Below are 26,586 nucleotides of genomic sequence, written 5' to 3'. Positions count from 1 at the left end.
GTTAACTACAATGTTTATATACATAGCAACAGATATATCCCATACACATACATGCATATTTATATAAATCACATTCCTATACATATATGTATATAGTAATATAAAATATCTACAAAATAGATATTGAGCTTATAAAAGTATAAAACTATGTGTGTAAATATTATATGTACATGCATATGTATACACATACTATATGAAAGTGCTTGTATCTATATATGTGCATTTGCATAATAGATATTTAGCTCAAGATTTATTTAAAGTATGCCTTGATCCATGACAGAGTACTCTTTACATCTTCATTAAATGGCTTTCTAAAGTTTAATGTGTAACTCTCATCTTGTCAAACCAATTTTAATTGCACCAGGATAATTCTTTATTTAGAAGAAAACATGACCATATTTCCCATTCTTAAACAAACAAAAGTTCTCACTTGATCCCATCAAAGGATTATCAATAGGACAAATTATATTGAAATGAAGACTTATTTTTTCCACCATTCAGGTTTACTGTCTTCTTGAAATCTATGCACAGATACACCTCATGTTCATATTCTCTTTCTATGTCTCTGTGTCTGTCCCTCTCTGTACCCCATATCTCTGTCTGGCTTCCTTCAAGGCTTAGTTCACCTGCAATAGGAGGCTTTTATAAGTTTGTCTCCCCTTTCATCTCTCCCATCCTAGTTGCTAGTGCTATTATTCCTTTTATTTTTAAATTTATCCTCATTAAATGTTAAAACCTTTTTTAACATTTGTTTTATTTTTTTAAAGTTTTTAGTTCCAAATTCTATCCTTTGCTCCATTTTCTTATCCCTTCTTAAGAAAATATATCACTATTAGTTCTGTATAGAGTCCTTATTTACAAGTTGTCTTCCCCATTAGAACAAAGGCAAAAATAATTCTTTAAGGAGAACATTATTATATAACTTAAAATGTTTTTCTACAAACAAAATGAATACAGACAAGATTAGAAGGGAAGCAATAAATTGGGAAAAATTTTTACATCTAAGGGTTCTGATAAAAGCCTCATTTTTAAAATATAGAGAGAATTGACTCAAATTTATAAGAATTCAAGCCATTCTACAATTAATCAATGGTCAAAGGATATGACCATACAGTTTTCAGATGAAGAAATTAAAACTATTTGTAATCATATGAAAAGGTACTCTAAATCACTATTGATCAGAGAAATACAGATTAAGACACTCTGAGATACCACTATACACATCTCAGATTGTCTAAGATGACAGGAAAAGATCGTGATGGATGTTGGAGGGGATGTGGGAAAACTGGGACATTGATATATTATCACTGGAACTGTGAATGGATCCATCTATTCTGGAGAGCAATTGGGAATTATGTTCAAAAAGTTATCTAACTGTGCATACCCTTTGATCCACCAGTGTTACTACTGGGCTTTTATCCCAAAGAGATTTTAAAGGAGGGAAAAGGACCCAAATATGCAAAAATGTTTGTGGCAGCCCTTTTTGTAGTGGCAAAAAACTGGAAACTGAGTGGATGCCCATCAATTGGAAAATGGCTGAATAAGTTATGGTATATGAATGTTATGGAACATTATTGTTCTATAAGAAATGATCAGGAGCATGATTTCAGAGAGGCTTGGAGAGACTTATGTGAACTGATGCTAAGTGAAATGAGCAGAACCAGGAGATCATTATACATGGCAACATCAATATTATAGGATGATCAATTCTGATGAATATGACTCTTTCCAACAATGAAATGACTGGTGCCATTTCCAATGATCCTGTGTTGAAGAGAGCCATCTACATCCAGAGAGAGGACTGTGGGAACTGAGTATGGATCATAACATAGCATTTTCACTCTTTTTGTTGTTGTTCACTTGCATTTTGCTTTCTTACTCATTTTATTTCCTTTTAGATTTATTTTTTTTGTGTGTGCAGCAATAAAATTGTATAAATATGTTTAGACATATTGGATTTAACATATTTTAACATTTATAACACATATTGTATTACTTGCCATCTAGAGAAGGGGGTAGAGGGAAGGAGGAGAAAATCTGAAACACAAGACTATAAAAGGATCAATGTTGAAAAATTAGCCGTGCATATGTTTTGAAAATAAAAAGCTTTAAAAATAAATAAATATATATGTAAAGAAATTTGAAATTATTTCCAAAGAACTATTAAACTGTCTATAGTCTTTGAACCAGAAATAACACTACAATATAATGTTGGAGGAAAGGCACTGGAAAAAAAAGTAAAATTCAGGGGGACTCTCAAAATGTTGGGGTTTCAGAACAGTGTCACAAAATATCTGAAAAGAATTTCAAGGAACAAAGTGTATTATCATTGTAATGCCAATTTAAGCAGGCTAAATTCCTAAAGAAGAAAACAGGGGTCAAACAGTGAAGAAATAGGGGTCAAGCCAATATTTTTATAGGAAAAAGTGAGAGCAACAAAGTGTTTTATGTTACTAAAGCTAATTTTATGACTTAGAGGTAGAGCTGAGGAGTGATTAGGTTCTTACTTTGTGTACATGTACCCTATTCATAGGTTGCTGGTCAAAGCTCATGGGGTGGGGAAATGAGGGAGGTGGTGTTGGAACCTTCCACAAGTGTAATTTTAGGCCTAAAATGTCACTAGGTCAAAAATTACAATTTTGTAATGAAGTTGCATTAATTTTAGGCACTTCATTATTGATGTTCATCAGCCCCTAATTATCTCATTCTCACTGGCTAGGAGGCTGTTATCTGATAGCCAAAAATCTTTTGGACTCCGCATTCTGACAGTACAAGTTAAACTAAGGCAAGATGGCCTAAAGAAAAAAAACACATTATTCCTAAAACAAGATAGCCTAAAGCCAGGTAACCTCAGGATTATGCCTAAGAGTTATACCATATCAATAGGATCTTTTAAACAGGATATGCCTGTATACACACATAGACATTAATAGAGTTTTTATTTGGATCAGGAACTGTAATCCTTACAGTGTATTGCATTAAAAAGTAAGTTATATTTTGAAATTAGATCTGTGTTTTTATTTTTTATAGCTTTTTATTTTCAAAACACATGCATAGATAGTTTTCAAAATTTACTTGTGCAAAAAACTCCTGTGTTCCAAATCCCCCCCCCCACCAAGATGGCAAGCAATCCAGTGTATATGAAACATGTGCAATCCCTCTCTCTTTCTGTCTCTCTCTGTCTTTGTCTCTTTCTGTCTCTGTCTCTGTCTCTCTCTGTCTCTCTCTCTCTCTCTCTCTCTAAATATATATATATATATATATATAGATAGATAGATAGATAGATAGATAGATAGATATATCATGCTGCACAAAAAACCAGATCAAAAAGAAAAAAAATGAAAGCAAACAACAAAAAAATGAAAATACTATGTTGTAATTCATACTCAGTTCCCATAGTTCTCTGGATGCAGATGGCTCTCTCCATCACAAAATCATTGGAGCTGGCCTGAATCAGCCCTCTGTTGAAAAGAGCCACATCAATACTCTATATATTTTCAAAATGAGGCCTTTATCAGAAGGCTTGGTTGTAAAAAAATTTTTTTTTCCCAGTTTATTCTTTTCCTTCTAATATTGTCTGCATTGGTTTTGTTTGTACCAAAACTTTTTAACTTAATGTAATCAAAATTATCCATGCTGTGTTACATAATCTACTTTAGTTTTTCTTTGGCCACAAATTCCTTTCTTCTCCATAGATCTGAGAGGTACAGTATCCTTTCTTCTTCTAATTTGCTTATAGTATCACTCTTTGTCTAAATCATGAACCCATTTCAACCTCATCTTGATATACGGTGTTAGGTGTGAGACAATACCTGGTGTCTGCATACTAATTTCCAATCTTCCTAGCAATTTTGGTCAAGTACTGAGTTCTTCTTCCAGAAGCTGGGGTCTTTGGGTCTATCAAATATTAAACTGATATAGTCATTGACTATTGTGTCTTGTGAACCTAACCTATTTCACTTCACTGATTGAGTACTCTATTTCTTAGCCAGTACCAAATGGTTTTGATGATTGCCATTTTATAATATTGTTTTTATTCTGGTGCAGGTAAGGCCTGTGTTTATATTTTCTAGCTTTCTTCCTTTCTAGTCATGTGACTATGGATATCATTTTATCTTTGTGAGATTCAGTCTCCTCATCAGTAAAATGGAAATAATATTTTTGTTACTTCATGGGATAATTTTTAGCAATTTTAAAGCATTACATAATTGTATATTTTAAATAAAGCTTCATTCATTTGTATTTAAAACCAAGAGACAATAATGTTAAATTTTAAAGATTTTGTACCAACAAAACTAATGCAGACAAGATTAGAAGAGAAACAGAAAATTGGTATTTTTTTTACATCCAAGAATTCTGACAAAGGCTTCATTTCTAAAATATATATTTTATTCAGATTTATAAGAATGCAAGCTATTCCCCAATTGATAGTCAAAGGATATGAATAGACAATTTTCAGATGAAGAAATTAAAGCCATTTCTAATCATATGAAAAAAAATGCTCTAAATGACTATTGATCAGAGAAATACAAACTAAGACAATTCTGAGGTACCACTACGTATCTCTCAGATTGGCTAAAATGACAGGAAATGATAATGATAACCCTTAGAGAAGATGTGGGAAAACTGGGACACTATTACACTGTTGGTGGAATTGTGAACTGATTTACTTTGGAAAGCAATATGAAACTATGCCTAAAGGGCTATCAAACTGTACATACTCTTTAACCCTGCAGTGTCTCTACTGAGTCTGCATCTGAGAAAGATTAAAAAAGTGAAAAGGACCCACATGTGCAAAAATTTTTGTAGCAGCACTTTTTGTAAGGAATTGGAAACTGAGTGGATGCTGATCAGTTGGGGAATGATTAAATAAGTTATGATAAATTAATATAGTGGAATATTATTTTTCTATAAGAATAAATCAACAGAATTATTCCAGAAAGACTTGGAGAGATTTACATGAATTGATGCTAAGTGAAGTGAATAGAATCAAGAGAACATTGTACACAGCAACAAAAAGATTATATCATGATCAGCTTAATACTTTTCAACAATAAGATTATTCAGGGCAATTCCAATAGATTTGTGATTGAGAGAACCATCTACATACAGAGTGAAAGCTATAGGGACTGAACATGGATCACAACATAGTACTTTCACCTTTTTTGCTATTGTTTGCTTGCTTGTTTGTTTTTTTTTTCTAATTTTCTTTTCTCCTTTTTGATCTGTTTTTCTTGTGCATCATGGCAAATGTAGAAATACATTTAGAAGAATTATACATGTTTCACCTATATTGGATTACTTACTGTCTAGGGATGGGGAGGAGAGGGAATTGAGGGAGAAAAATTTGAAACACAAGGTTTTGCAAGGGTGAATGTTGAAAACGATCTTTGCATGTATTTTGAAAAATAAAAAGCTATTATTTAAAAAATGAGACAAAGTATAACATTCCCAATATAGGGATCTAAATGATTGAGCATAAAGAAGAATCAAGTAGTCTTTAAGCCAAGGGAATAACACATGGAGTGAGAGTTGTTGCAGCAGTGACATATAGGAAGGGCATACTGTTGTTTTTGTTCAGTTGTTTAATTGTATCTGATTCTTTGTGACACTATTTGGGATTTTCTTGGCAAAGATATTGGAGTGGTTTGCGATTTCATTCCCCGACTTATTTTACAGATGATGAAACTGAGGCGAACAGGGTTAAGTGACTTGCCTAGATCCACAGATAGTAAGGATGTGAAACTGGATTTGAAACTCAGAAAAATAAGTCATCTTGTCTTCTCAGAACTCTATCCACTAAGCAACCTGACTGCCCTAGGAAGGGCACATAATGGTAAATGAAAAAGCAGAAGTTACAAAAATAAGAGTGCAAAGATACAATAGCTAAATATAAGTCAAGGAAATATGCTTGTAGTCCTAATGAGTTTAGTGATCCTCCTGTTTGTCTCTTTTTTAACCTCATTATCATGGCTGGAGCAAACTATGGATGAAGGACCTTTCAGAACTGAGAAAGCAAAATACTTCCAATAATAAACTTTTTAATATGTCACTGGGTTTTTCAAGTATCACATAGTCAGCACAAAGGTAGGTTTGAAAAAAGTCTTTCTTTTCTAAATGTGAGTAATCAGGGTCTACTGGTCAACAGTAATGCTAGTTTATCTGAACCTTTCATACTAAATGCATCAGAATCTAGAACTTTCCCGATTTACTATGATAAGGTCTGCCCTCTCCTTAGTGCTGAGTGTAGACCTGTTCCTAGCCTACTACAGAGAGAAAGATCTCTACCTGAGATTTTGACAAGACTCCCTTTTCCCCTCCAGTGAAAGTAAATTGGCATAATTATAAAGAGAAGTCAGTTACTATTCTTTATTTTCAATAGTATTTTACTTTTCCAAATGCATGCAAAGATAGTTTTCAACATTCACATTTGCAAAACCTTATTTCAAAATTTTTCTCCCTCCTTTCTTCCTTCCCCCTCTCCAAGCCAGCAAGCAATCCAATATAGGTTAAACATGTGCAGTTCTTCTAAACATATTTCCATATCTGTTCTGGTCAGTCATTATTCTAACAGCTGGGGATACAAAAAAAAAAAAAAATACTATGTACAAGCAAGACACATTCAGGATAAGTTGAGAAGGAAGTGATTGAGAAGGCATTAAAATTAAAAAAAAGGATTAGGAGAGATTAATACAAAAGTTAAGACAAGCTAAAACTTGAACAAAGCTACAGCAGCAAGGAGGGAGATCATTTCAGGAATGGGAGAGAGGTGTGAACACAAGTCAACATAAGGAAATACAGTTGTCTATGAGAAGAAAAATAAGGAGGCCAATGTCACAAGATAGCAAAATTTGTGCAATGTAGTAAGATCTCAGAAGATTTGAGAAATTCAAAAGTTTTAAAGGTCTTTAAAAGTCAGAGAATTTTAAATTTGACCTTGGAAACAATAGAAAGGCATTGAAAGTGATGAGACTTATCATTACCTAAGCTTTATAATGAACCATACTGGTAGAAGAATTTGATAAAAGTATAATTGAGTAATTAAGTAACTTCCTTATAAAAAGAAAGTTAATGTATTGGCAACTGTTCTACTCAATTATCATCAGCCATCACTGTACCACAGAATGGTAAAAAGTCATTTAAATTATTTGAAACAAATAAAATTCACATATACTCATTTGTAATAATTCATCAAATGTAATATCCTGGCTAGCTCTCTGGAGGGCCTCAAGATCAGTCAGAGCTAGAACCAGTCAAAGTCCTTGGTCTTTAGGAGAAGTGAAGGAGGCAAGCTGCCACATGGCTTGTCAAAGATGGATCCTGGACTCTGGAGTCTAAAGCCTGAAGTCTTCCCAGCTCTGATTGTCCCTCAGCTGTCCAATCCTTCCCTACATTACCAAAGGTTATGGAACCTTCATCTCACATTGAGTACATACTTAGCCTTAAGTACCCTGCTGTCTTATATTCAAGTACATCTTTTCAGAGTTCCAGCCCTCTGCCTTGTTCCCAGCCCTCTACAAATTTATCAAGTAACTACAACATGAAAGATAATGTGTTATGTATTCCAGATACAAAAACAGAAAATGAGTTTCTACTTTTTTATAAATTCACATTCAAATGGGAGGAGTAAGAACATACAGTGAAAGTCCTGGCAGTGTGTGTGTGTGTGTGTGTGTGTGTGTGTGTGTGTGTGTGTATAATGGTATATTAGCATCTGCCTCAAGGCAAAGGGACAAAGAATTCCTACAACAAACATTATATACATGATTGTTCCTTTTAGTTTCTGATGTTTTTATTCATTGTTTTTCTTTATCACTAGGAATTCACACTGGAGACAAGGAGAGAAGGGGGTTAAAATAACTGTGAGGTGCAAACAGAAGAAAAAATCAATAAATCATTTTTGTTAAAAGAGAGAGGAGAGAAACTGTCTTCAAGAAAGGTTTTATAAAGGAGGTGATGATCCTTAAAGAGGTGAAGATTCAAAGTGGAAGAGGTGAGAATGTAGTAGATGTCAAGCATAAGGAAAAAAAAAAAAACACTGATACAAATAAATAAAAACTGAACATGGAACATCTTGTTGAGGGAGCAGCAAATAGAGCACTTTGACTAGAATGGAGTATGTATTTGTATGTATAATGCAGAATAACTTCAATTTTGCTTTGGCAGTCTGAATAAATATAACTCATTTTCATAATGAAATGAATCCAGACATGTATTTTCTAGAAGAATACAAATTAGAATTAGAATTTCTTTTGGAATGGTTAAAAAGTAATATATTTCATAATAGTGTTGAATATTAAAGTATTTTTTTAAATTTTAAACTAAATCTTTGCTTTTCATGACTCTAATAACTGAAACTTTACAATAACAGATTGTGAAAAAGCTAGCTGGGTTTAAATTTTAGAGCAAGAAGAGATCTTAGAAATCATTTACATCCAAGCCAGGCTATATGATTTGCTAAAAGTAGCACAGTGAGTTAGTGACAAAAGTCAAATAGAAATCAGTCTTCCAAAACTGAGCTGGCAATTCTCAACATTACACTTCTGCATTTCTCTGCCAGAAATTGATATTAAAATACTATATTTTAGGCTACCAACATTATTATTTTGAGAAAATGTATAATCATAACACTTTAATAATTCCTAATTGATATTAATTTATTGGCAACTATCATATCAAATTGATAGTTTTTTGTTTATTTGTTTTATTTCATCAACGAATGATACTTGGTTCCCATCTGGAAAACTGGGATTATTCTCTATGTGGGTGATTAAAGGCTAAATAAAGAATTACAAAAATTATAAAGGCAGAAAAATTGGCCTATTGGGAACAAAGAAATCCAAGAAATATGTAGCCTATGACATAAAAGAAAATTTAAATATCTTTTTGCTTCCTTTTTTATGGAAATGAAGAACAAGTCTCATAAATTACTGTAACCTGGCTGGGGTTAATTTCTGCCCCCACCCCTGAACTCAAGTTGTTACTATGGAAACTTAATCAGTCAGCTAGGTCAGTACCAAAAGACCAGAATGACATCACACAGATTTTCCCAGGTTCTAAGTGTTTTCTTCTAGACTTAAGACTTATTTGAGTCTTTTTATCCCCTCAAATCCATAGAGGAAAGCAAAGAAAATTGCTGGTAGATTATGACACCTAGATCATATATTCTATTTATCACAAAATCTTAGAGCTAGAAAGGGACCTGGAATTCTATTTCAATCCATACCAGGACAATAATCCCCAATAAAATATATGCCCATCCAACTTTTGCTTGAAGATTAAAAAAAAAAAAAACAGTTTTAATTTCATCTAACTATACTATATATCTGTCACACCACTTCATTTTGTCATCAACAATTGCAGTGACAGACTGTGAAATGTTTTGCTAAAATATAGGGAAACTAGACTTTTGGTTAATATAATGAAATGAAAGTTTACAGAGACACCTTTCTGTTTTGCATAAACCCCCAAAAATATCTGAAAATGACTCCAGAAGGATCAAAAACACAGAAAAAAAAATTAAAGAATAATAAAACAAGATGGCTAGTATGAATCTAACAGAATCAGAGAGAAGAACAACATAGAAATCAATGCAAGGTCAGGCAAGTAGACCAAAAGTTGGCTAAAATTTTACTAGGTCAGCCAGCTGAAGTTTCTGAAAATAGCCCTAAAGCTAGTCAGAGCCAGTCATCACAACAAAAGAGTAAGACATGGAGCTCTGGAGGAATCGAAAGACTCCAAAACTCCAAATATCAATCTAAAGCCATATGCAGACAGTCAAAACATAGATGGCAGCAGCATAAGCCTAAATCACAACACAGAAAGATAAGATATAGCCACATGCTTCTAGGAGCTACAGAAGTTGGCAGGACCATCTTAGTTCCTAAGAATGAGAGAAAAAGGTTGCTCTACAAAGACCAGAGAAAAGTCATATATCACTGGGGTAAATCAAGGTTATAGCAAAACATTGAACCAACTCCTACTTTAGGATCATGTCAGGAGAAGAAGACACTCTGGATATAGAATTTGGAGACTAACTAATCAGAGATTGAGGTACAGGGTAGGGTCTAATACCAATCACTCAGTACTGGCAATAGTAATGACAATCTGATTACAGAGGGGAAAAGAACCAATATATCCAAGAGAGAATTATTTTAAGTACATAATCCCAAACTAAAAAATAGTAGGAAAATATAAGTAAGGAGAAGAAAATATTGAATGGAATAAAAAATTACTATCGGTTAAGAAGTCAAGAGGTAACTACAGGAGAATAGAGTAACTCCACAACAAATATAAGTATTCTTCAGAAAAGAAAAATGACTTGGCCACAAGAACTAAGGATAGTCTTGGAATATTTTAAAATGAAATTAGAAATGCAATGTGATTTTACACTTTGTTCAACAGATATGACTGATACTTTCAGCCAATGAATCAATTTTTTTCTTAAATCTAATTTATACTTCATATATTTATACTTCATATAAAAATCACAGGATATAAAATACCTTATTTACATATTTGAAATTTTATTCTTTGTATAACCATTGATTGAGATTAGAGAGGGATGGTATCCTTACACATATATTGACAAACTTTTGGTAATAATAATAAATAATAATAATAACAATAATAATAAGCATTTATGTGGCATGTCAGGGTTTTGAAAACATGATATATGTTATCTCATTTAATTTTCATAACAACATAGAAGTAGTTACTAATATAATTCTCATTTTACAGATGAAGAAACTATGGTGGTGATAAAGGCAGCAGAATGCATGAGAGGAAAAGAGTTATCCACAAAGAAACAAACCATCACAAAGAAAACCCTACTTGTCTATACTCAATGGAAGTGAAATAGAAAATTACTAAGGGAGAATTTTGTTATGAATAATCCAAGGAGGCTTAGATATTAGTTTCTCAAGTGATTTTAATTGTTTTGTGATATATTATTACTTAGCTCTTCTCCTTTTTGTTTGAGATTACAATTAGTTGTTTCATACCTGATTCAAGATGGCATTCTAGGAAACTTTTCATTTATTCCCCTTTGCTGAGAAAAATATTTTAAACTGGAATACAAATGGAACTGTTCCTTTGAAATGTGAGTTACTGGAAATACTGGGTGTCAGTTTCTTTGAGGAGACAGGAAATGCCAGAACAGTCAATGCTAAGGTAACCAAGAGCGGAAATTTGAGAGGAACTGGCAAAGGTTGTAAGCCTCTATGGCTAGCAGTTCCTAGATATGTGTTATGCTGGAGAGATCATCACAAAACTTTCCTAGTATTTCATAATTTCTACAAGTGAGATCCTTTAGTTATCCATTTTTCTTTTGAATACCTTACTTCTCTTAGAAAATGGCTATTATATTGTTTTTAGATATTTTTATCTCCAGAATTATCTTTGTCAACTCTTTGCAAAACTTTTCCTTTTGTCATCTCCTTGACAATCACACCAATTTGCTTTCTCTTTATTGCCAGCCTTTTACCTTGCCTTATCTACTTATTTTAATTATGTTGTTTTACCAACTTCTTTTTCCCATTTGAGTCCTACTACCTCTTCTTCTCAGGCTCCTACTCTCCATGTTAAATTCATCTTTCTGCTTCTCTTCTTCCCCATCTGTTTCAACTCATTCTTTTTATTTCATTTATCTTAAGTTCTGCCAGAGCTCAATTTCTTCCAATTGTACTCTAATTTGTCTAAATCTCTCATAATTTTCCTCCCTAAGTTCTTCACAGTTATTCAAACACTCCAAATTTCCTTTATAATTACTTTCCATTCTTTTTTAACTTAATTACTTCCCTTGCTCCTCCCACACAAGTTCTCAGTGAAGCTGGAAATACATTATTAGATCAAATGAGTATATGACTGACCATCTTATATAACAGAAAATAAGGTCTCTTTCCCTTTTCTTACTTTCTATTTATCTTCCTGGCTCTTTTCTTCCCTCCCTCCTGTTATCTCCTTTGCTCCTCTTATATTTTAGTCTTTGAATTTCTTACCATAATGTAGATCTGAGGTTTCTGTCTCTTGGCCAAATTAATTATATTAATTCCATTACAATAAAGATTTTCAAAACAGCCATGGAAATTCCTATGGGAAAATGATACTGATTTTCCAGCTGCTAGAGTCCCTCCAAAGCTGAGCTTAGAAAGAAAACAGACATCAATAAAACCATTTAATAATTTTTCTGACAACTTATTTGCTACATAGACAATAAACATTTCAAATACAGCCAACAAGAATCACGAATTGTCCAGATTTCCATTATTTTGCTTTATAGCCTTTCACTGATATCAGATGTATTCATATCAAATAAAGGTTAAATATGGCAATTAAAGGACAGATTCATAGGTCTACCAAATGTATAGACATAGGAACTCTTTTGATAACATATATTTTAGGGAGCAGAATGAATGCAATTTTAAAGTTTTACTATGATACCAGGCTTTTATTGAATGCAGTTACTTGGTGGATAATGGGCTGGGGGTTGGTGCTGCTCATCATATATCAGGATAATAATAAACCTTATCTAGACAGGGTTATGATGTATATACATTTCAGTCTGTGTATAAAATTGTAGGCTGTTGCCCTTTGCCAATCCATTGATAAATTAGTTCTATTTGACTGTGGTAAATCTGACACAGGGCTGAAATGTTCATTTCATTTTATTCGTCAAAGCCATTTCATGCCTCATGAACAATAGGACTTATATTTCTAGTTTCCATAAAGATGAGCAACAAAGGATTGGACAGAGAAGATATTACATTTTGGTACAATTTAGTCACCTTTAAATGGGCAGGCTCACAAATGTTCTCAGAACTTTAAAAAAAGCTTAGAAGCTGTATATTGATTATATACTTATTTTTTTTCTTTCTTTGACTTATCAAATAGTATTATTGGGATATGGAATTGAATTCTATGAGTTCTGATATGTGACTTTATATTATCAGGAATCCACTAAAATATGATGAAATTCCTCATCTTTTATTTAATTACAATGCGATTTCCAAAAGCAAAATTTTTAAAAAATTTTTTTCAGTATTAACTTCTTATCATTTGTGAGATGTTTTCTGAAAATGAAACTGTGTCATTGCATTGTTAGATAAAAAAATTATCTATAATAATAAAGTGCCATAATGTTAGGCAGTAGGAGTTACTATCTAATAAAAACATATTCTTATTTATTCTATCTAAATAGAAATTTCAGCAAAAATTTTAGTTAACCATGAAAGGAAAATGCCATAAAATCTTATTTTCTTTTCCTTGTTGAATGGAATTTAAATCACAAAGTCTTTATTAAATGAAAGGTAATTTTCACACCTCATAATTTAGGTCCAAGTAATTGAATTCTCCCTTTGCATGAAAATGTTGAATGTGTTTATCCACAGTAAAGTTTACTTGTTTATTAAAGTACTCAATAAGGACAGAATGCCAGTGCAGATCATCCAAGAGGCTGCCCGTGGTGATGTTAATGAGGCTGTTAGTAGAATGCAGTTTAGTATCACCTTAAAAGAGAGGAGGGAAAAAATAAAATCAAAAAACTCAGTTTCACTTAAACATTATAGTTCCCATGTTGTGATTCAATTCTGATCATTATGATTATAATTAGTTTATTTTTCCCCAGTTTAAATATTGGTGAACTTGCCTTAAATAAGTATTAAATATGGCACCCTTTAATATGTCTTATGTTTTTTCTGATATTTAATGTAATCTTAATATTTAAGCAAAATTTAGACTTATAGATTTTAAGGGTAAGGCCTATTAGCCTTCATTTTGTTACTAAACAACTGGTGGGAAGATTCAAATCCCCTAAATTATGCAGCTAAAGTTAGGCTTATAATAACCTTTTTACTCCAGCAGAAAGTTTGAATAGCAGGTAGTCTTTCATTTCCCCAATTACTTCAGTTCAACAAGACACAATTTCAACTTATTTAGTTTTACTCCTTTCTTCCCAAGATTCCTAGTTCTGCTGGACACAGAAAACCCTATAATAATTCCACTGACCTTTAAAGGACTTAGTGTCCCCTTCCCTAGATTCTCCATGAGACCTGTTCTTTTCCCTGTCCTTATTAACTGGCCCTGATTATTATTTCTCTTCAGTGAGGATACATGTTGTACTTTCTCTATGCTGGCTTCCTTCTCTGTGTTTTCTGTTATGACACGGACACTCTATCCTTCTTTATATTATATCTTGGAATCCCAAACCTAGGTCAAATTACATTAAAACATTATATATGTATTTTTAAAAAGTTTAAAGATCATCTACTTGAGCTCAGGAGCTCAACAAAATTATGTGGATATCTTATTATGAGAACAGAAAAGAATCAATTTTTTTTTTTTACCATTATCACACTAATTTCAAATAAAAACATGAGTAGTAACAAATGTTAAGTTTCTAAATTATTAAATAGAATAGATGCATGGGCCAGCTAGGTGGCACCATAAATAAAGTACTGGCCCTGAAGTCAGGAGGAGGTGAGTTCAATTTGTACCTCAGACATTTAACATTTATTAGCTGTGTGACCTTGGGCAGGTCACTTAACTTCAACTGCCTTGCTGAAAAAAAAAAAAATAGATGCAAAGGTATTTAACAAGATACATGTATGTAGTAGAATCTAGGTATGTTGGCACAATCATACATATCACATGACTATAGTTTTTAACATAAATGATATCTATTGTACTAGACAATAATGGACTTTTAATGTTTTTTTTACCTGAATTAATGAATAAGAAGAGTTTTCCTTTTATTAATTCCAGGGTGATGTAATCTCCATTTTGTCCTTTTCTGTGGAGCAGAATCCCATCACTTTCTATTGTTTTAAATTTGAAAGAAATCACGTCTTTTAAGGGATTTGTGGATTTTTCATCAAATCTGTAGAGCAAGAAACTTTTCCCATCAAAATCCACCACTTCAGACCCTAAAGATAAAGATATTAAAAAATACCTTTAAATATGAAAGTTTTTTTTTTAACAAATATAAAAATAGGATTAAAAAAATGTGCAGTCTCCTTTTATAGACTATATAAATCTATATCCTATGTACCTGAACCTGTGATTTCATTGGTATGGGGAACTGCTAAAAAGAAGCTCCTTAAATTATGGAATAAAAACTGCTCTAATAAAGACTACTTGGGACTAAGTGAAATACAATTGAAAAAATCACCACATACTGAAGGTGGAATTTGAATCCATATCTTCCCAACGAATATTGTAACAACTATACAGTATCTTCTTTCATGTCTTATGTGTTAGAGAGAATAGGAAGTGGAAATAGAAGATCTGCTTCACTTGTGAATTCACTGATAAGAAAACTTTCTATGACAATATATGTTGATGCATTTTCTACAGCTTGTAGTTATGAAGATCTACTAGCGTTGCGTCTTTAAGTAACTTGCTCAAAAATACTAAACCAGTGTGTTTGTGTCAGAAATTAAACTTAAAGTTAGGCTGTCCTGGCTAGTAGGCCAGATCAATGGGACATAGTCATATTGTCTGTCATCTCATTTCATCTTTTAATATCAAATATTGATGAATTTTAAAAAGCAAATAAGTATATATTAGTCTAATTTATTATACTAAAACATTATCTTTTTCCTTTTAACCCAATTTCTTTACAAATTATAATAAAATCCATTATTAAAAAAAATCTTCCCTGTATGTAATCTAAATTTCTCTTGTAGTTATAATCAATTTTTTCATTTAGTCAAATGTGAAATTTTTTTAAGTCAATAGCTATGATAAAAAAATAAAAATAAAAACCCTAGAAAGTCTTATCTGTTATAAGATTAAATGATATCCTCAAAATGTTAAGTTTCTCACCTAATGTTAAAAACTAAATTGATAAAGGGGATAGTTTAAATTTAAACAGTTATAGTAAGGTCACAACTGAGAAACTTCACTATTCTTTCAAAGTTTTAAGTTTTTCATCTAATAAGTGTCAAGGTAACATACATAAAGTTCATTAAAAAAAATAAATAACCCCAACATGCTGGACTAATAATGTAAAATAACACCTATCAAAATAACTTACAGAATGAATAAGATACAAGGAAACTGATATAAGGTAAAGAAGCTCATAGTGCCTTTCACACTTCGTAAGAAGAAACAAGCAACTGCTCTTGAAAGATGCTTTTATGAATAAATGAATCTGTAAGGGAAATCCAGTGAAATAAGAAACTATTTTTTCGAGAATTTAGTGAGTTCATCTGTTTACCAATCTTATTTAGCATGGGAAAGGAAGGAAAAGGAAGAGAAGGAAGGGAGGGGAAAAAAAAGCACACCACATCTTATATGCATGAAATGTATTGAATTCAAGTGATTCATCATATTTAAAAGTAATCTTTGAAGGAGAAAAAAAAGAATAAAGTAAAAAGTGTGCAACAGAGAACAAAAGAATAATATACAAGAAAGCAAAGCTGGATAGTCATAAATATAATGCCTCCTATTATTATGCATGCTTTCTTGAAATGGAAATGCATTAGAACATATTTTTAATCCTTCTTGATGTTCTACTGGACACATGACAATGTTTTGTTTTGTTTTCCTTTTTTTTTTTCTTTCCTTTTCCTTTTCTACTTTTTTCTTATTTTATATTTGTTTTAAATAAATAAATTTTTAAAAGTAATCATTTATATTTACTAATTTCAAAAATCTTATAAATTTTATATAATCATGATTGAAAATTATAAAGTTTGATTTTTTCTATAACATAATTAGTACTTAAGAAGTATTAATATTGTATTTTGTAATAAATATTGTATTTTGAATGAAAAGTATCTTGATTACCATTCCCTTATACAGTGAAATAAATGTCCATAATGAAAACATATCTGTGTAAAATACAAATGTAATACATTTTTATGATGTGAAATTTTAACAATGAAATGTGTGTATGTATCCTTCAAAACAATGACAGTAGCAAAGTTTATTTTTGATAAAAATCCTTATAACAATTAACTATCAATGAGGTTTCTCCAAAAAATATTTGTTTTATTCCTTCTGCCTACTGTTTCTGCTTCCTCTTCAATGATATTACTCTGTAATAGCCATATTCATCTTCTATGGCATCAAAATTCTTTTGTATGAAGCAATTCCATTATGTAAAATGAGGAACTAAAACATACCATAAGTAACTGAGATATGAAGCAATGACTTTAAAAAAATTCTATTTTTTTTAAGAAGATTGCTATCAATGGCTCACCAATATGTGAGCTCAACCTCCAATTAGATTGCTATTAGTTACTTCTGGATGCTTAACCATATGATAATCCTCAAATGTTAAAACATCCAAAAGACCAATAAAACCGATAGAAGTCACTAATATATAAGGCTTGCAATACAATTATGATAGTTCCATAGTTTTCAGGGTGATATCATTGAAACTGACTAGAGGCAGATGACCTACATTTAACTCCTTTCTCTGACTTTGTCTGTGAGTTATGGGGCTTTAGGTATTTTATTAAGGCTTATTTAATGTATACACATACATGTGTAAACATCCATAAACATGCAGATATGTATGTATATATGATTAAGCATGCATATAAATATATTAATATAAATATTTGCATTTATATTATTTATCAAACAGAATTATCACTGATAAAATGATATATAATTTTTTTATTGTTTTACTATCAATAATATTCATTCCTTATTTCACTTTTATTCTTTTATTTGTTTTTTCACATACCAACTTAATACACAAAATCTCAGGATAGGGACCTGTGAGCTTTCATTCTTTTAGACACTTCCCAAAACTTCCAGTGAAAAGTCTGAACATGTCCTCATTGCCTAAACTTTACAAGTTCTACATTTAGATTTGAATCTTGACAGTAGAGTATTGCTGGGCTCAGACCCTATCAGCAAGCTAAAAAATTCTGTTAGTTGAGAATGATAGATATGTAGGCTCTCCTTTGGTGTGGAATTCCTATCCTAGTCATTCATCTGCAGATTTCAGAAAGGCTAGAAGCTAGAAGTAAGTCTGGGTTCTGACTCACAAAACCCCTGTTTTTTGTTTGTTTGTTTGTTTGTTTTTAACTCTTTAATGGATACCCATTTCAGACAAGGGACTCTTTTCACCTGGATTGCCACTCTTAAGCACTTTGACTCTATGTTTGAATTTGCTTTGAATCTATGACAGGGAACTGGGTAGCAAGAAACCAAGCTAATAATTATGACATATTTCTATACCCTACACAAGATCACATTTAAGGATCTGTAATGTGTTTTGGTAAATAGTTTCTAAGAGAAATTAATACTATTATATTAATAACTAGTTATTAATTTGTGATCCACTCTTCTTTTATTTGTTAAAACACAACTCTTGAAATGATCAGACAATTTTGAAGGGTCTAAGTGGGCAATTTCTCCTAGCAATCAAAGCATGTTCCAATTAGCTAGTTTGGGTGGGATACTACCCAACTAGTAAATCTAATTTCTGTAGAGTAAATAGAATCCAGTCAAGGTGAGCCTTTGCCCAGGGAAAGAACCCTTGTCCTTGATCCCATCCATTTAGGTCTATGCAGCTCAATAGAAAACTAATCAAAGTCTGGACTTAAATAGCTTTTCCTGCCCAGATGTCTTGAGTTTGCTAAGTCATGATCAAGTCAAGCTCTCAGCAGAAGGAGTTGAAGACTTTTAACCTATCTTCTCATTAAATGCCCACCAATCAGTTAACTTCCACTTGTCAAGGAGTTCCTTTTTAGCAGATTTAATGTATTCCACAGTTTCCTTTGGGGTTTTTGGTTGCCAGGAGAAATGACTGACCATCAATTCATTGTTTGTCTACTAACCTAATTAATAAATTGATTATTAATTAACCAGAAACTCTATTAGGATTTTCATTTGTCACATCCCTGTACTGGAATGTTCCTCTTCCAATTACTGCCCAGACCTCAACCCCCTTGTGTCTGAAAATCTTTCTCTCTGTGCTGACCTAGTCTGGGAAAATGACTCATAATGATTTTTTTTCTTGGATTTCCTAAACAGAATTTAATATCATGTGTTATATAGATTTGTTTAAAAATGGTTTAGTATAGTAAATAAAAAAATAAAATAAAACAACATTTAAGAATGGTTTAGGTTCATTCCTAAAAATGAAATTAAGAGATTTCATTGTATTTCTTCCTTCTATTTCTTATCTTGATTCTGCCTCCTAGAATTTTTTTTTGTCCCCATAGGCTATCCAACAGGAAATTTTCTCATCTCTTATGCTTTGTTAATTTCATAGTCATGATGTGGATTATTATTATGATTATTATTATTTCTATGATTATTAGTAATTTTAATACTTTTTTCAGATGATTATGGATACTTTGTATTTCTTAGTTCCATGACTATGTTCATGGAGACAGCTAGGTTTGCAATGGATAGAGCACTGGCTCTGAAGTCAGGAGGAGCCAAGATCAAATCCAGCATCAAACATGTACTAGTTATGTGATCTTGGATGGTTTCCAATGATACAAAAAAGAAAAAAAAGAGTCTATATTCATAAGCTTTGATCACTCTATAAAGGAATTTGAGATATTTATATTATTAGTTACTTCATAAAAGGCAAACATATTTCAGAAAAAAATCAATGCTAATTAAGAATTAATATGACCTAAAGAGCTAGGTATGGACATTTTATGATAAAAGTTAACAACAAAAATATTTAATATTTTATAAACATATATATATATACATACACACACTGTATGGCATAGTGTTTAAATACTTAAAAGAAAACTACTGACTGAAAGAGAGGGAGAAATTAGCATCTAGGTGGCAAAATAAATAGAGTACTGGGACTGAAGACAGGAAAACCTGACTTCAAATCAAGTTTCAGAGACTTACTAGTTATGTGATCCTAGGCAAGCAGCTTACCTCCATTTCCCTAAGTTTCCTCAACTGAAAAATGGAGATAAAAATAGCATCTACCTCTCAAAGTTGTGAGAATCAAATAAAACAATATTCTAAAGCATTTAGCACATTCTCTGGCAAAAAAGTAAAAGCTATATATATGTGTGATCATTATTACTATTTATTATTATGATGATTTATTATTGTTATTTGTTATTTAAAAGAAGGAGGAAAGACCCTTAACAATTGGGAACTACAATATTCCCATTTTTGACCTAATCAAACTTAACTAAAAGATAAATTCAGGTTAAGAAAATGGAAAGGAAATTTCAAAAGTTAACTATGAAAGAGCTCTAATTAATGAATGGGAATCTAAAGGAATGTGTAAATATACACATACACATATACACCTGAGTACACACATATATGTGTATGTGTAAGTCAATAAACATTTATTAACCACCTAATATATGCCTGAAACAGTACTAAGCACTGAGGATACAAAAAATGTTAAAAGATTAAAAAAAATTCCTGCTTGCAAGAAATTCAGAGTCTAATAAAGGTGAAACCCTCAAATAACTACGTAGAAACTAGCCAGATATAAGCTAAATAGACAATAATTAGAATCAGGAAAGTATTAAAATTAAGAGGAATTAAAAGAGAGTTCCTTTAAAAGGTGAGATTTCAGATGGGATGTGAAGAAAGCCAGGGAAGACAATGGCAGGGGAGGGGTGAAGAGGGAGAGAATTCTAGGAATGAGAAGAAGCCAATGAAAATATTTGAAGTCTAGAGATAAAATGTCTACTTCCAGAAATAGTGATGAGGAATCACTGGAGCACAAAGACGGTGAGTAAAGTATAAAGAGATAGAAAAGATAGAAGGGAGGCAAGTTGTCAAGGTCTTTAACTGTCATAAAGAGCATATTATTTTTGATTCTGCATCCAGAGTCACTGGAGTTCAGTGAATAAGGGAGTGACATGGACAGATCTGCATTTTAGAAAGATCAATCTGACAATTGAGCAAAGATGGTTTAGACTGGAATAAAATGTGATGGAAGGAAATCAAGTAGAAAGCTATTATAATAATTCGAGTATTTGGTGCTTTGGTCCTGGATCAGAGTAGTACCAGTGTCAGATAAGATAAAAGTACAAATGTGAAAGATATTACAATATTACAAAACAAAAATTAATTCTGTATAAGCCAGAAAAGAATCTGCAGAGATAACTTAATAAGCATAGAGTTCAAATAACTTTAAAATACTAGAGAATTATAATCAACATAATGATAAATCTTTCAAAAGATCAATTATGAAACAGGCTATCCACTTATTTACAAAAAGATGATGGAGTGAGTGAACAGATTGAGACATAAATTTTTAGACATGGGCAATACAGGAATTTGACTATTCATTTGTATTATATAGTTTTTCTTTTCTTTTCTTCATGGGGAAGAATATGAGGAAGAGAAAATAATTTTGTATTTTAAAAAAATTATCTATTCCCTCCAAAAAATGACAATTCAATAACCTTGAATGTTATAATATAGGAAATAATATAAAGCAACTATACAGAACTTTTTAATACAAAAAGTAAAGCATTGATCAAAAGAGCTTACAGATTGCTGTCATAAAGGCAAAAAAAGATGTAAAAATAAAAGATATGCCTAAACAATTCAAGTGTAATGTTCTTTTGTTCAGTTTCCTGGGGGTCTTTGAGGCAGCCTTCATTTCAGTTCAGTAATCACCTCATGAGTAGGCAATGATTAAAGTCCAAATCCTTTATTATCTCTTTCAAAGTCCTATCTCCTTTCCTGGGGTCCAGTTAGCTTTCTTAGAGGCCTATCTCTCTCCTTGATTCTGAGAGCGTGAGCTCCTGCCGCAAGTCCTTTGTCTTCTCTCCTTCTGCCAGCTTCTTCTCTGTGGCTCTCAGTCCCTGCTTATATGCTCCACACTGAGTACAAACCAATCATTATATCACTAGGAAACCATTATTTGTTGTAGGATTAAATTAATGCTAAACTAGATTTAACCATTGTCTCCTCAATTCCATTTAGTACCTTGCTTCAAGTTCTGGCCCATAACATTAAACAAAGGGGAAAAAAGAAAATAAAGCTGATTTAAAATATGCCAGAAAGCAAATCACCTATATTTGCTATTAGAACTAGAAGGAAAATTCGAGGTTGTGTTGCAAAATTGCTTTGTTTTAAATAGTATGAAATATGCCTTCACTGGCAGATCAGGGACTAGAATTCAGGACTCTGGCTCCCATCTCAGTGCTATTTTTAGGCAATTTATTGACATTTGACTTTCTTTGATAGTTCTCAGGCCTCCTAAGTTTACTGGCCCTTCCTCAGGACTAAAAAAACAGTTCCCTCAGTCTTTTCCAGGTTCCCTCTGCCCCCAAACTCATCAATGTCAATACAGACAAACTACCAGCTTACTGAAGTAGGGGTCTGGGCTTTCTCCCTATTTGTTCTCCCAAGATGCAGAGTTCATTTCTAGAACCATGGGCACTGAGGAGACTAGCTTCACTGAGCAAAGCCACGCCAGGCTTTCCTCCAAGCCACTAAAAGAACTGGATCACAAGTCCTGCCAAACTCAGACTCCTAATTATCCCATATACTACCTTCCTATTTGCCTGAAGAACTCACAAAATCTGAGTATAGAACCTTAATAGAGTTCTTCCTTGCTCTCACTAGACTCATTAGTGAAATATGTGCTACCCACACTATCTTCCTTAGAAGTTTAAATTCTATCTTAGCCTCTTTCAATTTCTTTCTTTGGGGCAAATTTCCCATCCTAGGGCAAAGCCCTCTAATCTATATTCTCTATTCAGTACTACTTTGTTTATTGGGCTAGTGAGGAAAAGTTTGGAAGGAAATAATTATTTCAATTTTTAAACTATTTTAGTATATCTTTGTGGAGAGTTAGCTTAACTTAAAACTATACAAAATGAGTTCCTATTAAAAATACCTCTATTTATATGCCACTTCATTATATTATGTAGGGGGAAGGGAGAGGAGACAGAAAGACAGAAAGACAGAGATACAGAAATAAAATTTAAAGTTCTTATCCCTTATTAAGGTAAAAAGATATACCTCTGGCTGTCAGTTCTCTTATGAGTTGTCAATTGGTGAGGTGACCTAAATTCTGCTTGCTTAGTATCTCCCCATCTTATCTCACCATTTAGAAAAAAAAAAAAAAGAGGATAAAAGTGTTTTTTTAAAAAAGTAGGTACAGCTACCACATTATTTCTGACTTTTTTTTAATCCAATGTGTCTGTAATAAATGGTTGCTTTTTGTATTGCTCACAGAAATCTAGAAGTGTTTCTCTAGTTAGGATTTAAAACTCAACTATAGAAAATAATCAGATATATAACAGGTACATGTTTCCTGTAGTCCTGAAAAAAACGTAATTTGGGTTCTTGGATGGTCAAAATTTATATCCCAGAAATGTGGTTTTAGTTCAAAGCTGTGGCTTTTCATTTCTGTCTCTTATGATTTACAAGAGAGAAAAGGGATTGAATCGAACATAAGGTGCTCATTCTTTGAAAATGCTACTAAATTAGAATAGTTATCCTATTAGTGGGGCTGTGAAATAACAGGTAAGACATTAAAGACATTTTTCTACATACTAATCGTTTTATTGCAAACCAGATTATAGATTTAGACCTAATAATTTTTAAAAAGGAGGGGATGCATACAAACTGTCCTCATCATAATATCAACAAGCAGGTAATGCATCCTTCAAAAGAAATTGTTATTGTATTTATTGTTGTTGTTATAAAGAGGACAATTTTGGGAATTGTTAGAATTGATAACAAAAAGTTTTATTTACATGAAATATCCTGACAGAAAAATAAGCAGTTTAATATGTTTTATAATCCACATTACCATTGGGAATCTTGTATTGGAACTAAAAGGAAACTTGAAAGTCATCTACTCTGGATGCCCATCAATTGGAGAATGGCTGAATAAATTGTGGTATATGAATATTATGGAATATTATTGTTCAGCAAGAAATGACCAGCAGGATTGTTGGAATCCTTACTAACTGCTAACTAATTAGAGTTGATCTAATCTTACAAGAAGATGTTTTGACCAGAACCTGAAACTAGGTACTAAGTAGAACTAATCAATACAAGGCTTGTGTTCACACCTTTACTCATTGGAGTTCAGTGAGTTCACACCTCCCTTGAAGCTTTGGGCCAGAGAGCACTATGGGAGAAAACCCATAATCCCTCTCTCTGGAAGGAGCATAAATAGGCCAATGGGCCAGTCGAAGAAGTTCTTCAGAGAGTGAAGAAGCTACAAATCGAGATTTCACCGGAATGACATGAAGAGTTGGAGCTGGCTGGAGGCTGAAGAAAGCAGAGGCAGAGGCTGAAGGACCAGACCTTTGGATTTGGCAACATTCAGAGAGAGCTCTTGGAACCAAGCAGAGAGATAGGACTCTAAGCTAACCGGGCTATATTGGAGATAATAAAAGATCTGAACTTTTATCACCCGACTGTGTTTTGAGAAGAAAAAGCTCACAGCATTTTGGCTCCCGAACAGGGACCGATTCAGATCCATCTGAACAGATCACAACAAGAACAGCCCCACTATGTGTCAAATGTATGTTGCTGCTGCTCTTGCTCCAATAAGAAAAGCATTTCCAAAAGTTATGCTATTACATTATATGGATGATATATTGGGATGTGCACCTGAGGAACAAATTCTAGAAGCATGTCTACAAAAAACCATAGAAACACTAAGATACTACAAACTTCATATCGCTACAGAAAAAATTCAAAGGCATGCTCCTTTTCAATATTTAGGATATGAAATATATCCTAAGGCACTTACACTACAAAAACTGTCTTTAAGAACAGAGAGGTTGAACACCTTAAATGATTTCCAAAAATTAATAAGAGATATCCAATGGATGCGTCCAGTATTAGGTTTAACTACCAATCAATTGCAACCCCTATATGACATTTTAAGGGGAGACACTGCTTTAAATTCACCACGCCAGCTTACAAAAGAAGCTCAAGAGACCTTGAGAGAAGTTGAACTGGCTTTATCCAATGTAGTTGAGAGAGTAACTCAAAAACCCTTGGAAATATCAGTTTTTGCTACTAAAGAAGCACCCACAGCAGTCCTTCATCAAGGAGACAGTGTGATAGAGTGGGTGAACCTCCCAGCACAACCAGAACAAAGCTTTACGCCTTACCCAGTGCTTGTGGCTAGAATTCTATTAAAGGCCATTAAGCGAGCTGTACAATAATTACAATTCTGAGTATGATACTTCACAGCAGGAGGAATTAGATGATTCCACATCTCATGACCCTCCCCCCGCCATTAACCCTTCATGGGTGGAACAATGGGGAGGGAGAGAGACAGAAACACAGTCAGCTTCTCCTGTAAAGCAGAATTTAACAAGATTAGAAAAAGCATTAATTAAGGCAAAAAATGAAGGAGAAGATATATCTGATTTTATAAATGCATATCCTGTGATTGAAGAGCTCAACTCCTCAGGTCAAAAAGGGAGAAGATACACTCCTTTTAATTTGGAAAAAATTAAAGATTTGAAAAAGGGTTGCACTCTTTATGGGGCTACATCATCTTATGTGAAGATGTTACTGGATAATTTGTCTTATGAAATCTTAACCCCGAATGACTGGAAATCCATCGCTAAAACATGTCTTGAACCAGGACAAAATTTATTGTGGCTTTCAGAGTTTCATGAATTATGTAGGATTCAAGCCCAACACAATAGGCAAATAGGACAAATCACTTTTGACCAACTAGCTGGTCAAGGTCAGTATGCAGAGAGTTCAGAACAGATTTATTATCCCACAACAGTGTATGAGCAAATTTCTAAGGCTGCAATAAAAGCTTGGAATTCTCTCCCTGGACAGAAAGATGGAAATAATGCTTTCACAAAAATAGAGCAAGGTCCCAATGAAACTTTTGCAGATTTTGTGGGACGTTTACAAACAGCTGTAATAAGAACCATTGGAGACAATGCAGCAACAGAAATAATGACTAGACATTTGGCTAAGGAAAATGCCAATGAGATTTGCAAGAGAATTATATGGGGGCTAGACAAAAATGCTCCTTTAGAAGAAATCATAAGATGCTGTGCCACAGTGGGCACAAATGCTTATTATGCCCAGACTATGATGAACATGGAAAGACAAGGTCCTTCTTGGCAGAGGAATTCTAGAGAAACTCGTCGATGTTTTCAGTGCGGAAAAATTGGACATTTGAGAGCTCATTGTAGATATGGAGATAGAGTGAGAAGACAGGGTGAGAGAAAACCCAAAACCCCATGTCCAAAATGTAATCGAGGCTTTCACTGGGCCTCTAAATGTATATTGACCCAGAGGAATGAGAGGCAGGGCCCAGCTCCAAAGTATCAATCAAAGGACAGGTGGGGCATGATAGCAGCTGAGGTTACACCCAGAGGGACTTTAGAAATTCAGAATTCTGATGTCATCAACCAACAGAAAAGCAATCAGGATTACAGTTGGGAAGAATACAGGCCTTTTAAGACAACAAGACAATATCCAATGCAAACAGCTCCAATGTAATTACCAGATGATGAGGAGAAATCCCAAATTTGGTAAATAGAAGGGAATTAGGTTAATTGCTTGGGGAAGAGGATCTGCTTATATTTCCACAGGTGGAAAAAGCTAACAATGAGACAAGAACTTTAAAATCTTCAGCTTTCAGTTCCTGAAAAACCAGCAAGAATC

The 26,586-nt window shown here is 32.9% G+C and overlaps 1 protein-coding gene across 1 annotated transcript in view; it reads right to left on the bottom strand.

Annotated features, from left to right (window-relative positions):
• Positions 1 to 26,586, bottom strand: part of CNTNAP4 (contactin associated protein family member 4) — a 630,591-nt gene that overhangs the window by 205,738 nt on the left and 398,267 nt on the right. The window contains exons 5-7 of the mRNA XM_051996707.1: positions 14,718 to 14,921; positions 13,321 to 13,505; positions 12,000 to 12,143 (exon numbers count right to left, since the gene is read on the bottom strand). Coding sequence (XP_051852667.1) covers positions 12,000 to 12,143; positions 13,321 to 13,505; positions 14,718 to 14,921 — 533 coding nt within the window. The remainder of the gene's footprint in view (positions 1 to 11,999; positions 12,144 to 13,320; positions 13,506 to 14,717; positions 14,922 to 26,586) is intronic.

The sequence above is a fragment of the Antechinus flavipes genome, chromosome 1 (assembly GCF_016432865.1).
Source record: "Antechinus flavipes isolate AdamAnt ecotype Samford, QLD, Australia chromosome 1, AdamAnt_v2, whole genome shotgun sequence".
Lineage (NCBI taxonomy): Eukaryota > Metazoa > Chordata > Mammalia > Dasyuromorphia > Dasyuridae > Antechinus > Antechinus flavipes.
Note: the sequence above shows the minus strand (reverse complement) of the source record. Positions and strands in the feature narration are given on the sequence as shown.